The 17970-nt window shown below is 34.9% G+C and overlaps 1 protein-coding gene and 1 long non-coding RNA gene across 8 annotated transcripts in view; one reads left to right on the top strand and one right to left on the bottom strand.

Moving 5' to 3' along the window:
- LOC146601704 (uncharacterized) overlaps nt 1-14773 on the top strand; it is a 43722-nt gene extending 28949 nt beyond the window's left edge. For both annotated transcript variants that reach the window (XR_014895587.1, XR_014895589.1), the window contains exon 3: nt 12919-14773. This is a non-coding gene — a long non-coding RNA (uncharacterized LOC146601704). The remainder of the gene's footprint in view (nt 1-12918) is intronic.
- Nucleotides 1-17970, bottom strand: part of MRTFB (myocardin related transcription factor B) — a 93304-nt gene that overhangs the window by 16779 nt on the left and 58555 nt on the right. For 5 of the 6 annotated variants that reach the window (XM_085302906.1, XM_085302932.1, XM_085302914.1 and 2 more), the window contains 7 exons: nt 15222-15287; nt 11899-11954; nt 11267-11342; nt 10068-10229; nt 9510-9694; nt 2561-2701; nt 1005-1252 (listed from right to left, as the gene is read on the bottom strand). In XM_085302906.1, coding sequence (XP_085159032.1) covers nt 1005-1252; nt 2561-2701; nt 9510-9694; nt 10068-10229; nt 11267-11342; nt 11899-11954; nt 15222-15287 — 934 coding nt within the window. Of the gene's footprint in view, nt 1-1004; nt 1253-2560; nt 2702-9509; nt 9695-10067; nt 10230-11266; nt 11343-11898; nt 11955-15221; nt 15288-17533; nt 17581-17970 lie in introns of those variants that run through there. The other variant, XM_085302941.1, reaches the window with a different exon arrangement.

Raw genomic sequence — 17970 nt, 5'->3', positions numbered from 1 at the left:
AAAAAAAAAAAAAAAAAAATTTACACTAGGTACCGTACACCAGCTCTCCTCTTTGTTCACTTGACTTAGGCAGAAGCATTTCTGAAATGTCAGTAAATGGAACATAAGAAGCGTGGGTAAGCAGGCAGAAGCATCTCCAGTCCAAATGTTAGGATACATGGTAATTATAAATACAACCAACAGAAGGTATCTTTCACTTTTCTAGCATCACTTGATGAGGAAAAATAACTCAGTTTAGAAAACTCATTTAAAAAATCTTGTTAAAAAACAGTTGAATTTAGGATTGTGTGACTATAGCATGCTACACTGTGATACTTCTAGGAAAAGAAGGATGGTTTTAGGTGGCAGTCAGCTACTCATTCTGCTATAGGTTGCTGATAACTCTTAAAAGATTTACTTCTCTGGCTGCTTCTATCTCTAAATCAGAAAGTATGCTTCTCACTTAAAAGCGCTGAAGATCAGTACTGATAACATGCTCCTATGTTAGAGAGATAAGGGAGTATAAACAATATACAAATTTTACCTARTCTAAAATGATGGGTTTTTCTCATTTGGAAACTACAAAAATATGGTCTGTGAAACTATATAAAAAGAAAATAAAACCACCAAAACAGTATGTCCTTTTGCAAAAGCGAGTGTCTTTATGTTCCTCTTCTGCTTTATGTTCCTCTCTATATTCATTGCTGTCATGTGAATCCTTGTTTCAAATATGCATCTAGTCAAATATACATCTGGCAGGTAGGAGGTTCCACTGTCATGTCAAACTAAAAATAACTAGGTCCAGTTACAAGCTTTAGGACTCTTAACACGAGCAGAACCTCATTGCTTCTGTTGTTAAATTATGTAATAGTACACAGTGATGCACACTGCCATTTAAATTTTCATTTTTTCTCTCTCATAATATGARAAATGTACATGCATTTCTAAAACACAAAGCCTATAACTAATGTATGTTTTTCTTTAAAGGACACTTTCCAAGAAAATGCTAACAAAGCCTTACATACTTCAGTGGTGCAGGTAGAATTGTCTGGTAGTTGTAGTGCTGTTGCTGTTGGCTCAGGATCTGCAGCTGCAAAAACAGTTGCTGTTGTTGTAGCAGACGAGCGTAGTTGGAGTCCATCTGTGGTTCATTCTTCTCACCTTTCTGATCAGGTGGAATATATTGATGATACTTCAGTTTTTTCACCCTTGGCTTAGGTTCTTTGCATTTCTTGCTCCGATGTTTATCATTTGGATTTTTTGGGTGGCTTTGCTATTTATAGATGGAAAAGGTTGGAAAAAACTGTATCAGCTCATTTACATGCAGTTATACAGGATACAAAGATGAAATGTACAGGAATAAATTTATTGTGAAGAGAGGATGGCAAAATACAAGGTTGCTGAATATAATTGTCCCTGCAACACTACTCAAAAGAACAGCCTGCAAAATCCCTGGAAAGTTAACATACTCCAACTATTTTAGATGTGTACAAGAAAGGGTAATAAGAAATCACAGCTGTGAATATTTTGTTAATAGATGGCAAAGATGAAGCTAAGGGTTTCTGCAGGTCACCACCTGTCACTGCAGAGACATTCTTCTTTAACAAGTAACTTCAAAGCCGCTTAACACGTTGTTCAAGTAAAAGCTAACACTTTAAACTCCGCCTGTAAACACTGGCTGGTCAGAAGTACTTACTGGTATGGATTCTGATCATGACTAGTCCTGTAAGTACTCTTAGTAAACTATCAGCACATATAATAAAATTCTCTTCTTTGAAGTTATTTTGAGCGAAAAGCAGTTGTGTAACTATATAGAAGGTATCAAAGGCATCAAATCCTGTGTTGATAAATGTACATTTATTACACAGCCTCTTTTGAGGGATATCTCAATTTGCCCTTAAGGTCCAGCATTTCAAGTAAGCCAGTACAATTCAAGTGAATCAGTGGGTACAGACATATCTGTATCAGAAACTTGACTATTACAGGTCATCTGTGCTGGCTAGGTCAATAGAGAAGAGAACTATGAGTAGGCTTTTTTTGATCTTCAAATACAAGGAGCCAGTATCACACAAAGTAGAAGAGATGCATGTTTTCTGCTTATACAATAAATGAACTAGGAAGATAGTTGTGAAAGAGAAGAAATACTGTTTAACAGTATGGTTATACATGGATTATGAATACAATTACCTCTGCTCCTATTAAATTATTCCCTGTACAGAATTACATCAGAGAAGCTGAGTTTCGTCGACAGAAAATACCAACTCAGTACTACATGCAGGTGCCGTCCTTAATTCTCTGTACATTTTTTTTAAAACTTCATAGTAATGTTACACATAATTCAGTTTGAAAACACGTCAAATACATGGAGCTCTTGAAATAATGAGTTGGTTCTTATAAAATATTAATGCTGATCTTAGCATGCCAGAGCGTTCTATCATTGACCCAGTACGTTCATCTGAACACGAATAAGCAATAAATACAGTTACAAACACTATAATGTTGTTCATGTATTTTTTCATTCAATAGAGCAGTGAAGAAAACATTCAGAACGCAGTCTTGAGATGTCATTATTGCAGCCTACCTTTACTAATGTTGGCCCAGGCTTTGCTGCAGATACAGTATTTGTGGTTAGGGTGGTTGTAGTAGTAGAACGTGTGACATGTTGCTCGACTGTTGGGGGAGTTTTAAGGAATTCAGGAACTGGAGAGGTTAAAGGTGGATACTAGTATTAAAAAAAAAAAGGAAAAGAAAAATATTAAGAACATAAAGCATCTGAGTATTCACAAACATATGAAAAAACTACAACTTAGTCATTTCACATTCACAGAATATATGTACATTTTTTAGAAGGGCGGGCCAAAATAGGACTTTCATCTATATGTAAAAAAGTATGCTACAGATGCACATGCTGGCACACTTCAGTTACACCAAGTAAGATATACTTACTTCATACTTCTGTTTCCAAATTTCCCTTTAATTGCTGCATGGAGTGTATCCAAAATCTATTTTTACTTCTAGTCTCACTGAAGCAAAACACTAACTGATTTTAATCTAAATCAGGTTCTTAGGCTGCCATGTTAGGTATTTTCCTATATAAAGCCTATATTTGTATTCTTTACTTTTCCTCTTCAAGTTACATTCCTGCCTTTTATAAATATATATCACTCAATATAAATGAGCCTTAAAAAGCTCTCTATAGAAACTAGCATTCAAAAATTTTACAAAATTCAGTTATTTTGTTTTTCTTCAGACTATTAAAAGTACAGTGTTCATTAATTTCTGTAGTATATCATAGTAAGTATCTTTTCAAACATTAAGATTTCTTATTATTATTGTTTTTTGCAGAGAAAAGGAATACTAACCTAAAAGGAGGTATAACATGCAAAAAAGAAGCTCTCAGAAAGGGCTTTGTTTTCATAACCTTTACCTCTTTATTTTAATTTGCAGAAATATTTGTCTTTTGTCCTTTTAACATACTTAAAAAAACAGAGAAAAATATCATGAAGACATCTTCTGGTAAATATTTCTATCCTGTCTTCCTCACAAAGTCATAAAAAAAGAGCTTCAGAAATAACCTCATCCATTCAAGGCAGGAACATTTTACCTAAACTGCTCCTAACATACATTTGTCTCTGGTGGATAGTCCAAAATCACATCAGCTAATTGATTCCAGTTTTTAACTTCCTTTATAATTGTAAAATTCTTCTAAAACTGACAGTTGTTAAAGTATCTTTGTCCMTGGCATAAGGAAGGAGCAAATACCTTCTCTTCCAGCTAGGCAGTCAGAATTCCAGGAACAGGTTGTGCTAAAGTAAGTTTTTCTCTTAGTAGTGGTAACTATCGCTCATATTTTAAGGGTTCTACTACCGCTGAATTACGGAACTTAAAAGTGTAATAAATCTCTATACTTCTGTAGGCTACTAAGTAGAGAAAAAACAGGTCAAACAAAATTTTTACTGATTTGCTTAAGACATTTTGTATGCATTCTGCAATTTCATGTATTGGTTCTTCTGCACTTCTGGGATGGCAATTATCAAGTTGCCAATCTGCATGCACTAAGCTCCTGACCATTGCTTACATCTCAATTATAATTTCCACTTCTATCTGTGTTTCTGTTGCCCATTTTGCTGCTTCTCCAACAGCCAGCAGGCAATAGTGACCTGTACCTAGCTTGTCTCAGCCCAATCTGATCTGTGTAGTGGTTTTCTTACTTCCTTTCCTTTATCTTTATTTATTTATTTATTTTACTTGAAGAATCTTTTCTGAGATCTACATCAGTCCAACTCTGGCAATTTTCACTTTATCCCAAAGACACAGCTTGCTTTGCTGATCAGACTTTTTCCTCCTTTCTTAAATGTCTGTAGGATACCTGTGCTTTTAAATTATGTTACTGAAACAGTTGCATATACAGTAAAAATAATTTATATATTAGCAAGTAATCATTTCTGGGTCTCAAGTACTGTGTGAAAAAAGGAGTATGTAGCTCAGCTGTCCAGAAGAATAACGCATTACTGATACTGCATTACTAAATTGCAAGATTCAGTGTGCCATGCCTAGTCACTGAAATGTTGCATTCATGCCTGTCTTAATATTGTGTCAGTTTGTGGTGGCAGGTTAAAGATAAAAATGCCTCTATTTTTGCACTACCTTTCAAAGTATTTGCTCAGTATATCTGATATCTATACACAACTGTTACTTGCCAGGCTCGCATAATAACTGGCAGAGGACTTTAGAGGGACTTACCATTTAAAAAGAGTGCTGTGTGCTGTATTCCAACATACTCCATTCCTGTTGCTATCAAGTTACAAAGGCTTGAATCAAAATATCATTACCATATTACCATAAAGCCCAGGAGAATTCTAATGATCTCATAAATTTCACTAGTTCTTAAATTTTCTGTTCATGAAGTTCCCTCCAAAAGTCATTTACTTCAGCTTATTCATTATGTAATCTTTTGCCTTTCATCACTCTGATGCTGCTTGCACCTATACAAGTAACAGAACTTCAAACATACTATTCAGTCACTCTTTATAGGCTATGAAACAACACAACATGACCTTTTAAAACAGAAAAGCTAGTATCTTTCTAAAAATAATCTCTTAAATTCACGGATTGAACTTCATAGCATTAATCTCCCTGCCATAAAGAAAATTACTTTTTTCCTTACATCTTAAAATGTACTGTAATGTGTAAAAAGTGATCTTAAAAGGTGATGTTAAAATACAAAGGATGACTAGCTATATGAAGAACAGACTTCCCAGTTTTACTGCAACTGTCAGTTTAGATGCCAAACATATCATTTACCTATGTTTTAATTTTAAAAAAATCCCTAAATTAAAAGATCTCAACGTCTTAGTTTGATCACTTTATAAAGTAATGCAAAGATTACTTCATAGGAACAGACCTTATATTTTGAGTTACAGATATTGCTATTTTCGGACCTCTTCTTCTAACTGCACACAAGCATATAGCAGGTCAACAAGCTACAGTGAATATAGCARGAAAACAGTCATTACATTTTTTCTAAACAACCAGAATTCTTCAGCTGTTTTAGAGATAGCTGTTTAATGCCTTCAGTATTATGAACACTAGAATCTTTTAGAGTAGTGTGGTTAAACACCTGATCCTTACCAGATGCAAACACATCAGGTGGAAAGCAAGTTTCAGGTCATCAGTCAATGTGAGCTGAAGGTTCTCAAAGTTATGCTACATTCTCTGAGGCCTGGAAAGGTGTGGAGGAGGAAGCCTTGAAAAGAACCCTGGCTGCACTCCACTGCTTTCAAACCATTCTTTGTATTTTCTGTTGTAATAAAATGCAAAGTTTGTCAGAGGAAATTAAGAGAATGAAAGAGCCATTTCCCAGACACATCTCCTGTAGAGACACGCTGTGCTCTTATTCTGTATTTCAAAAGGAACAACAAAGTAAGCATCTGTTTATTCTGCAGAGGAGCAGCTTTGCATTGTATATATGTACACAGAAGCGGCTGTAATACATCATGAAATTCATAAGCAGAAGTTTGAAAGTTCCATTTGAAGTGCTTTTCAAATCAGCTTCAAGTGCTCTATTATTTTGTTGCTGCAATCACGTATCTGTCTCATGCTTCCTACTTGAATAGCTTTTGKCATGCAGTATTGCTTTGAGTATTTTTATGCAACTCTCCATTAGGAAGCCAACTCTTTACTTGGGATTCTATTTGCATGTGGTTTGTTTTCAGTTCATTCAACAAAAACCATATTTTCCCGACGTGAAACTTTATTCATGTCTTAATTTGCACATTAGTGAACAATGAAGTAAAACGGATGCGCACTACTATTTGTCTGATGTTGGTTTTGAGTATGAACTTTGCAAAGCTTTTTTATCTTATTGTAGCAATAAGGAAATCAACAAGAGTAATTCCAGATCCTGAAATACGGAACTGTAAAGGATCTCTGGTCATTAAAATTAACATTAGACAATAACATCTGCAGCACACAGACAGTATCTCATACATAACTGACAAATTTTACATTATTTATCCATTAAGAACTTGAAACTGAGTTACGTCTTATCTTCTGTCTGTGTCATATTACAAAAGTAAGATAAAGCTATTATTCAAATTGCAAAACAGTTCCCTATGCACAGCCCTGGCTTTAGTAAGAATCACTTGGCAATTTAAATACACAAATAAATGCATCTCCCTAAATTAAGGGGTAAGTATGAAAATAATCCACAGTGCAAAGTTAAGCATTTTCTTTCCTTTGTAAAGTTAAGAAAGAGATTAAGGAATTCTCTTAGGAAGCCCTTTGGAAAAAAATCCAGTATAAATTATAGCTGATTAATGTCAACCTAAGGAAGAGCACAGATTTATAGCAGTACCAGTCACATATTGGTCAAATTTTGTTACACTAGTGTATTCTTTGAGAATAAACTATTTTGTTATTTGTGCTATAAAGCTAAACATTTTTTTTTAAACAGGCACAGACCTGCATAAAAGGAAATAAGTTTAAAATTKTAAATTTCTGAATTTCCATCAAATTCAGAGTTTCCACTTTAAGAAATATTTCTTAAATAAATGAAACATTTTCGCTGATTAAACAAATATTACAAAATTCTTGGAATTTCTGTATCTTTTTATACACTGTTTGGTATACTGATACTAACCACATGAAGCTGAATGCAGTATTACTAAATTGCGATATTATTAAACTGCAGTCATTTAGACATCATTGCATATATAATACTGTGATGAAAATCAAAATCTTTCCACCAACGAAATTACTCAAACGTAAACATAGACAGTCTGGTAAAACACACCATCTGAGACAAAAATTTTTCTGTGATATTATAGCTGCTTTCATTTAGGTACAACAGGGAAATGGGTTTATTGGGAGCAACGGCATAAACATTTTTTTTTCTGGGATACGTGACTGCTCATCAACAAACAGGAAAAAAATTTGATTCAGTCACTGATTCAGCATTGATCTAAGGCAAATTTTTTGTTATWTTTGTTTTCAATACATAAACAAACCAATCGTTCCTCTAGGCCTTAGAATATAAGCACAATTTGGAACTTAGCTCTGTCACTCTCTAGTAACAAGCAGTTAATGAGTGGAGACCAGTGCTAAATCCTCCTGTATGAAATCAGCTCAGAGAAATCTGTAGCATTCCATGCAGAAGACCACAGTTATTAAACCTAGTGAATCCACACTTCTTCCAGACTCTGTAACAAGACCTAATCTAACAATCATAAGAAAAATAAAACTGGTTATAAAAATCAAAATGCTAAAAATATTTTCAAGTACTTACTCAAAAAGGAAAGTATAAATATGCACATCCACAGATCCTATTAATGTCAGTGCATTAGTACACAACACATTTATTATGCACAGTAGTTGCTGTAAATGTAGAAAATATACAAATAGCAAGATAATTGAAATAAATRTTGTAGAGTGCTTGTTATAGCAGTATGCAACAAAGAAAAGCTCTTACTAAAACATCCAAAAAACCCTCAAGTAAAATAGAGAAGGAGAGGAATGTGGCCATTTGAAAGGACATTAAGAAGTAAATGACAGACTGCTAACAACTACTAACCTATTTTCATGAAAACAAATGGATTCCTTTGAAAACAATCAGATTGATTCACACAAGCCAACAGGAAATTTAGTTGTATTTAATTGCCTCATGACATCCACAAGAGGCAAATAACATCATGAGTGTGGCTAGTTTGGTGTTTGCTGATTGTTCAACTAATTGCTATCAGAGAACATATAATAGCTCCACATGCCTTCCCCTCCCCCCTGCTGAAGCCTTCATTTGGGGCTCTTTCTCTCTCCAGACGAAAAAGTTTCATGAAGGTTGCAGAAATCTAGTTAAAAGCGAAGATGACTTCTCCTCATTCAAATTAGGCTTAAATTAGTCAGTGAGTTTAAAATTACTAGCTCAGGTACAAAATAAAAGATCACATACTTCATCTCTGTATGCTAAACATAGTACCCTGCAAATAAATAAATTTATCTCTTCATTAATTAATAAATTTAGTGGTTAACTCAAAGGTGAAGATAAAGACATGCAAGACAAGTGCCATCAGAGATACTCATGACACTGTGTGATTAAGTACATACCCTTATGTTTTCAGAAGCTGATAAAACATAAATTCATTTGTAACAGATGATGTTTCATTACAGTTTGGGCAAATGTTTTACAGCTGCACTTTTATAAGGTGCTTACAGATAGAGAAGTATCCAAAGCTTGGTAATGTCCACTTCAGATCACAAATTAAATTGTTTTAAGAAGTGTTCTCTTTTAAAACTCATTTTTGCAAGTCTTGCTAAATACACACAGATGTTTCTTTCAAATCCAGTTTTCTCTCAGTAGTAGACAGTAAGTTTAACTTTAAGCCACTTAGTCAAAATTACACTTCTGTGGAGAAACTGTTCTTCAAAAACCACACACACTTGATCGTTGCATTTACCATCACAGACTTTTATAATTTTCCAATTTGTAAATAATTCAAGGAAACACCAAAAACTTCGCAGAAAACAAATATAAAAATTACTTTCATTTCTTAAATAGTAAATTCAGTGGGCAGAATTTTAAGACTTAATGAAAGAAATTTAAATTATGCGGGAAAACCTTATTTTCACAATACTTTCTAGAGATAACAGAGCTGATGTCAACTGTTGTTTTAACTAAGTTTAATTTTAAAACACAAGCTCAAGCCCTGGCCCAAAATGAAGACAGACATTAAGTAATCAGCCGCAGCTGGAGTAAACCATGGATATGTCATTTTAAACAACTTCTGAGAAAGCTGTAGATGTTCTACACAAATTCAGTTAATATACCACTCCCCTACACCCTATGGGAATTTCATCACTGCCAGCAACCAAGCCAGGATTCTAGTCCGTGAACTCCTCAACAGAAAATTGGAGTCGCAGACACTCCTTTGCAACAACAGATGTATTGAYTTCACATGAAACTTATGCTCCCTTTATATAGTACCAAAACAAAAAATGTACTGTGGTGATTTTGTTTGAACATTTACAAACTGTACCTGTGTTGAAGTAGGAGCATTTGATGTTASTGGTGAGGGTGAGTCATTTGCTTTTGGCTCACCAGGGGAAGCTGTGGAACCCTGGGATTCTTGGCTAGCTGGCTGATCTGGTGATAAAGCATCACTGCTGTCTTCATCAAATGAATAATCATCCAAAGCTTGAGGATAATTCTCTTGTCCAACTGCTAAAATGTTTACAAAGAAACATGCAAAAAGAAAACAAACCTTTTTAGTTAAATCAAGACTCTGGTGGCAGAATTAGCTAACTGCTGGAAACTGATCAGATTTCAGGACAATCCAACTATATAGTACGCAAGTACTTACTGCCTTTTTAATATAATGAAAGCCATATTAGATCATATTCAAGGGATTGATAAAAACCAAGCATATAGCAAAACTATCTTCAATTAAAGGATGACAGATTTAAGGACTCAGAAGCTGCAAGCGTAAGAGCTAGTAAGTATGTTTTCCTGTGGTGAATATTACTCTCAGGAGTTAATTATTATTTTCCATAATACTATAATAATAACAGACCTAAGTTGTGGCTGTCCTACTTGCCTATAATTGCTTCTTTAACACTGGAGTCTACAGGAAGAATATTTTTTTCTACCAGTTCCATAGGGCCAGGCCTCTGAGCAATCTTCTCATTCAGATCATCTGCCAACCGAGCTCTCTTCAATTTCATCTGAGTGGCTTGTAGTGAAGGCTCTGCGAATGTCTCTAAAAGATATGTTGATTTAAGTATTCTTCTCCATCTTTTTTCCAATTTCAAGATAACCAGCAAAGTGTTTCATCTTTACAAAAACCATTCCACTTGTATCAAAATCAGGCAAGTAGTATTTTGAAATTAAAAATCCCTATCTCCAAACATTCTCAAATTAACAAGCAAAATAAGATAATTTTGAGTACATTTTTCATTCCCACGACCATGCTTTTTTATAAACATATTCTCTTTTTAATAGCAGTAATACTGTGGGTAAACAATTGTATAATGTCCAGCCATAAAGCGGGAAAAGCAAAATAGACAATGCTAGTTATAAATATTAAAATAGCTCATATTGATAAAYCTTTATAGCAGCAAATGGTAAAGGTTTAACTGATACTTAATTTTTGGATTCTCTCTTGTCAAACTAATCTTAAAAAATTTACGAATAGCTTCTAGCACAAATTTGTGAGTCTTCAAAATTGTATTTCAATGACAGTATGCAGATGGACCATCATTAAGGAGTTCAGTATCCAAATGCATGTTTTGARAATTAAAAGATTGACTTGGATTGTGGTTATTTGGTAATTTCTATATTTGGCAAGATTATGGTGAAAACAGCAATACAGTCCCATTCATATATATATATATATAAAAAAGTTACTGTTTCAAACAACAAGGAAAGTAACAAAACACAGTAAAAGTCAAGTTTACTAAGGGTTATGTTTTGAGAAGAAAAGTTGTAAAAACTGTAAGGTTATTTTAGGGTAACCAGTAGAAACTGAAGCAACGTATATTATATGTTTGTACTTCATGGTGGAATTGCTGTTACAGAATAAAAGTGACATGCGCTTGCAAACAAATRCATAGTTGAGAATATATTCACCACCATACATGTGTCTACTATCAAATAGATTTAGAATACAGATTACAACAGATACACTGTATAAATAGAGAAACGTAGTATATGAATCTTTATAAATGATTTATAACTAAGCCTGATTCAGTTAGGTCCAAAGTTACAGTTTGAGAAAGAAGCTATCTGGGTACGTACCTTCAAGGATGTGCATTCTGACCAGCTCAGACCGATCTGGTCTGCTGCGAATCTTGTGCTTCAAAAAATTTTCAGTCTTTAAATAAATAAATAACATTACATTAGCATTTACTAGAAAAAGCATAAAGTAGTTGGTACACTGATAATGTACTGATGTGCAATCAATGAATATTTACAGTTTATGTTGTCTTTAGATAGATGGACTTCACTGTTTGAACAGGGGTACTACAGATTTACTTCTTTTTGAATTACAGTCTTCCTCAGAGAAGTTTGAAATGGTTCTGGATTTTATCCCATAACAACACACTAGATCATAACAGCATAGGTTAGAAGTTTGCTACAGAAATACAGTACAAGTGTCATTTCAACTCAAGCACTCTGTCCTTGGACTATAGGTAGACACAGATTAGAATATGACCGTATTTTATCCTCCCCACCTGCTTAATCTGTTTAAATAATGAAGAAACTTCCCCTTAGATTTGATACCAATATTTTATTATAATGAATTCTCCCAAGATACAAGCATGTATGTGAGCACAGTATTAATAACTTTTTTATGTAATCAAAGAATTTAGTACCACATATAACTGGCATTTTCACATGTTAACAGCAAGTCTATGTAAAGTGTTTACCCTGGCTCGTTCCAGGCTCTTTATCTGCTCATGGAATGCAGCTGGACTTTTCAAAGCTGTTAAGGAAAAGAAAAAGTTAAATGGACAGGACATGATTTTCGAAGAAATATCCTAATCTGTAAACTTCCTTGCACATTCAACACCATCTTAAAGCTGTGTTTGCATCTAACCAGGGTTACACGTTTGACTCATACCAGTTATACTCCCTTATATTCAACAAAGATGACTATCACTCCTATGCAGAGTACATGGAATATTTTATTTTACCAAATGCTACTGTGTAACAGTTAACCAGATTAACACAAGCTACACTGGTGTCTATTTASCAACTTTTATAAGGTAGTGTTCAGAAGGCCAAAATACTGTCTCACTCATTCCACTAKAAGACTATCCATCTATACTTCATCTCGCTGTTACTACAGACAGCTGAATTGTGCCTTAAAAACTGTTCATGCTGGGTTTTTTTTTTAATACTGTAAGAATTCCAAAATGTTCAGATTAGAAATGGGTTAGAAAACAGAATAATCACACAGTATGTTTCAATTCAAAGCAATTTTCAACCAAACACAAGATAAAATAAAAAACATCTAGAGCAACATATTTGGTAAATCGTATGCTCTTCCCTGCTAGTGAGGTCTATTGCTATCCAAACTGAAAGGAGGTATTCTGAGAGCCTACTGCCTAGTGTAAAAATCATGGAACAGGAGCAGAAGGCCCCTCTGTGCTTCTGAAAAACAAACAGATAAATTATGGAATCACAGAACTAGAAAGGACCTCATCTGGCCATTGCTGAGGAATCACCTAGCTCTTCTCTGTCCCAAACACACAGTAAGCTGGGGCAGACATCACTGACAGAAATCTGTATTGTCTTTCAAAACTCTCAGAGATAGACATTTCCAAGCAAGATATGCCACAAACTTGACTCTCCCTTGCTGTGACTGAAATCTGCTATTTCTTTTCTATTTACCACAAAGCAAGCTTACTTAGCAGTAACTTGCAATTTTTTATTTTGTGATACAGGAGAAAAGTCCTCTTTGTGGTAGCAGAAGTCCCCAAGCACTGGCTGAACTCTACAAGAATGGTTCTGGATGCAGCCTGCAACAGCAGGCTTTAATATAAATATCTAAATAATTCTTGCTGCACAGAAGCCCCAAATCTGGATTTCTTAGAGGTGTATAGACAGAGCTCAGAAATAATCTGGAACTGTGGAAGATTCAGAAAGCTCTCCTGACACTGTAAGTGCGAAACATGTATTCAGCCCTAACAACTAATGAATCTTACGGACACAAGCTGGCAAGCTCATTGCCTGGTTACAGCGTAACATCCACATTATCTTAGGACAGAGTCTGGAGGAGTGGAATGAGTCATAAATATGCAGTTTTCTCTGTCTCTTGAAGTAGAATTAATAGCAACCAGAAAAGCTGCCATCAAGGACAAAAGTGAGCAWAACACATTAGAATCTCTATCATGGGGTTCAAATCCCACCAGGAATCTGTATCTCAAACATGGGCATATATTCTGATAAGGTCTCAAGGACTTTATTAACCATAGGGTAAACACATACAGAAGCCTGACTGATTAAACAGTGACTGACAGAAAACATYGAGGGGAACTTGGACCTAATTAAGAAAAATTACTGACTCCTTCCTACATAATCAAGATTAAACAWTGAAGGAGGAACTGAAATAAAAAGAGCACTGCACAGAAAACCCAGGTCACATAATGGAATATGTAAGCCTATGGGATTCCTTCCTGTTGTCAACTGAAAGTCCTTAAAAAAAATAAAAATAAAGGAGCTCATTAGACTTTGAACTAGAAAGGAAGAAACTCTTCAAAGAAAGATACACAGTAGAATACTGTATTTCTCTCAAAAGGCTGGTGCACATAGGTAGCTGAGGCAATAGAGACTATGCTGTATCAAGAAAATGGTGCAGGAATTTGCAGGAAGCCATATACGGCTATTCTGTCGGAGATAGCTGTCAGGTCTCTCTTGCTGTTATCTGAGGACAAATCTAAAAAAAAATGATTTGTAACTTGAACTTTTAACTGGAGAACAAAGTCTGGTAATTCTCTAGGTGAAACTAAAGCAAGGCCAAATAGTAAGGGCCTTGCTTTTACTTGTCCTCACTTTTTTCCGGTGGCCATCAATCCTGTGCTCCTTATTCTAGGGGGAGGTAATTATAGATTTCTCCAATGTTATGATCACAGTAGGAGGAACTGGATGGGTGTAAAAACAGATCAGTTCTCTGGATGCTGAATACAACCCTGTACCTCTCCTTGCCACTGGAATACAAGTTCCACATTATGAGCTGGACATATTAAAGCAGGGATTCTGTCATGCATTACCAGAAATCCTTAGCATCCCTTGGTTGTCCAGGTACATTCACCCCGACCTATGTTCACTTCCAATAGGAAGAGGAAGAATTTTTGAGCTACAAGGTAGTCAAGCCAAAGAGTAAGGAGTTGAGCATTACAGAATCTTGGAAGCATAAGTACACCTTTGACTCTATTTATGAATTTTGTGAAGCTGCTGCCATAGCAAGACAGTTCGCGCTCAGGCATCTCAACTCTTCCAAAGAGAGCATCTAATGGCATTCATTGAATTTCTCTTCCTCTATTGAGAAAGAGAAGAATACAGAACTCAGATCAGCTTGGATAGTTTTTGCCAACTGTTGCAGACTGCACAGGTGCTTTTGGAATCTGGAAAAAACRTTATCTTCTAAAAACAAAAAATCATATCCCTGGAAATTTAATCATACTCARTGATGGCAAGAAAGGCCTGTGCACAAAAGTTTCTGCATTTAGGTTACGTGATCCAACATGTGCTCACAACCTAAGCTACAGGATCATGTTCTGTAGCATCACAGGTGCATTGCTCAACACTGGAAGTGTTGAGCACTGGAGTTGGCACTGGAGTTGCAATGTATGTGAGAGTTTCTGTGTGTTCTACTTCGGCTTGGTAACCCTTGCCATCCTACCCTTGAAAGATTGCTGGATTTGTTATTAATGTCCATTCATTTACAAGATACAATTCAGCTTATTTCAGTAAGACTAGCCACAGTTTAAGGTGATAAAAATGAGAAACAGACTATATTAGGTCTGCAAGTCCTTGTATTTTCAYCACAAAGCTACTTGAACTGAAACAYCGTTAAGTGTGACAAATTAACTTTATGCTCATTTATATTACCAAATTGATGCTGTGGGGTCTATAAAATTATCGTTATTTTTAAGAATTCTTACAGAAATGTTTATTATTCTACATATTCAATTCATGATTAATACAGTAAAGTAATACAAATTACTAGAAATAAAGTAAATCTTACGTGGCATGATGCCCTGGTCCACCAGCTGTTCTCGTGTCCGCCTTTGCTGTAGCCTTAGCTGAAGTACTGATAAAAGAAAAGTATTTTGCATGTAAGCAAACTATCTCTACTGAACTGCAAAAAGAAAAACATTCAAAAATGATACTAAATATCTTTAGAAATATTTCTGCTATATGCATGCAGACCTGACAGTAAAGTCCAAGACACCTATCATTAAGGTTAGTAATTAATGCTACATTAATGCTAGTAACGTAGTTAAGAGCAATTGCTTCCAATCCCTATTTATGTTGTACTTTGCTAATTTTGTCACATCCAATAAAGAGACAGTATTTCACATATTCATGTACTTTTCCTAACTTATGAGACCTAGCTGATATTTAGTAAAATTAAAGTTTAGATTTTAAAATTCTGAGTTTTTTTTTTTTTTTTAGCTACACTACTATTAGGGATTAGAATGGAGGGAACATACAGTGAGCTTATAGGTTTGATTTATTTTAAAGAGTTTGTAACATAAATTGCAACATATAACAATTCTCCAAACAAAAGAAAAGGCTGTTTTTTCCTGACTAATGAAAAAAAAAAAAAACATTTTTTTATAAATCTAAGGACCAAATAAATCCAATATTGTCAAATTTGGAAAGAATCTTGTTTAAGCTTTCATAGGTGACTTTTCATGGTTCATTGCATTTCACAAAACGCACAAAGGTTATCATCATTATTATTACTGCAAGTATAACTAACATAAAACACATTAAATACTGCATCAGGAACTCTACAAAGATAGGAAAAAGRCAGGAAAAAAGGAATGGCTCAAAACTTAGTCTGACCATTTGAAATAACTTTAAATGGATGTTTGGAATTTTTTAATAAGACCATTTAAATCGATCCAGAATTTTGTTTTAGTAGATAACATATATTTTAAAATTTAAAATATTAAGATTTGGTCCTGAAAGCCATTTCATGGGAAAAAAAATGATGTTTTAAAAGGTAACATATCTAGCTTATATATAATATACACGATAACGTTATTAAAAGATAGTAACATGCAGTGAAATCTGAGTCTGACAATAACTGTTTTTAACTATATAAATAGGAAAAGCTACTCTTTAAGTAACACAGAGAAAAGGTAATGCACACTGAGCCCTTCCAGCTATTTTACTTTAGTAGCCATTTCCAGGATGTCATTAAGTTGCAGGACAGTTTATTCTGCACCTTTAATTACCACAGCCTCAGAGACGTACACAAGTTTGAGATTAACGGGAGTCTCATATCTGACAACCACAAACAATTCTGTGTTTCTGTGACTCTGAACACTAGRAAGTTTAAAATGTTTTATTTCTTTGCTATATACTTGAATCTGGCATGATACCAAAATGTAACTGAAACAGTACCAATTCTACCCATCTGCTAAAAAAGATGACTCTATTCATGGCCTACCTTTAGACCATTCATTCTGCAGGGCTCTGTTCATGAGCGATGGCTTACAACACCACTGTTGTTAACCAAGCCATTGCTATTTCAAGTGATAGAAAAGATACTTCAAAGTCTGCAGCGTTGCTTAGACATGAAGTGCTCACATTTTCAAAGATCTGAGCTTTTTGTTGTAAATATTTCCTCTTAAACCAACCCACCACATAAATGAAACTCCTCTAAAGGTTTTTACTTTCTTCATTGTACAACTTCTCCCTCCTTGATTCTATATCAGTTTTTCATAGTACTTCATTATTTCTTGGCCACATTATAAAGCTGTTATCCTAATGTGAAATTCCACCTCTTSTTCTGAAGCATAGCTTGGTCAAGAAAAAAAGTACTAAAAACGTGTGCTACTTGCACTCTCAAATTCTCCCTTGATAGTTTATGGATGCATGATTAAGACATGCTGCTCCTATTGTACTTCACAAGGAAGCAAAACAAACTAATGCATTGTCCAGAGCATCAGAATGAATGTAATTTCTAAAAAAATAGGCTAAGCACAAAGTTCATTGTTTTCAGATTTTAAAAGGAATCAGCTTGTTTCCTGTTCCACAGTACAGGAAGGATATTCCTCTGGCAAAAGCATTAAGACTGGAAATAGTGAGACAAATCTTGAAAATGAGGATGTTATTCTCTTATGTCATACAAGCTCTGAGAACTTAAGCACAAATAAGAGATATTCTACAGTAATTCAGTTTTTGGTTTACAATATTGCTATACAACCCAAGAATTACAAAGGACAGTGATGAGAGACCAGATGCATAAAACCAGTAAAAAGTAAAGTGATGCAAAGCTATTCAAAAGTTCTTGAGTTCCTGTGGAAACTTAAAAATACTTACTTTAAGTAGTGAATTTTTTGGGGGGGAGTAAATTTTAAGTGACTAAAATAACTTAAATGTAASTGCCGAAATATTTTATAGAAGTTTGAAGATTTGGATGATTTGGTCTTGGTGTTAATTTCATGTTGCGCCAAGCGAGTTTGGACCTCTTCACATGAGGTCTTTTACGAGCAGATGCAAAGTTGTGCCTGCCCCGTTCACCCACTCTGACAACAGTACCAGGACAGCTCCTTTCAGGAGCACTTCCTAGGTTAGGTCTGGCTGTGTATAGCTACGTGCTCCTAGGAAGTTCAGAGYATGATCTCCTATCTTTCTGCAGAAAACCACAAGGTTGTCCAAGTCCAGCTGGTCCAGTCTGTCCAGAAATCTGGGATTGTGTGTAAACGTATTTCCAGTATGCAAACTTAAAAGTCCGAAGTTCATACAAGTAACTGTGA

This window comes from Rhea americana, unplaced genomic scaffold, assembly GCF_003343005.1.
Source record: "Rhea americana isolate MKP2758 unplaced genomic scaffold, rheAme1 scaffold_10, whole genome shotgun sequence".
NCBI lineage: Eukaryota > Metazoa > Chordata > Aves > Rheiformes > Rheidae > Rhea > Rhea americana.
This window is presented reverse-complemented; position numbering and strand designations above follow the sequence as displayed.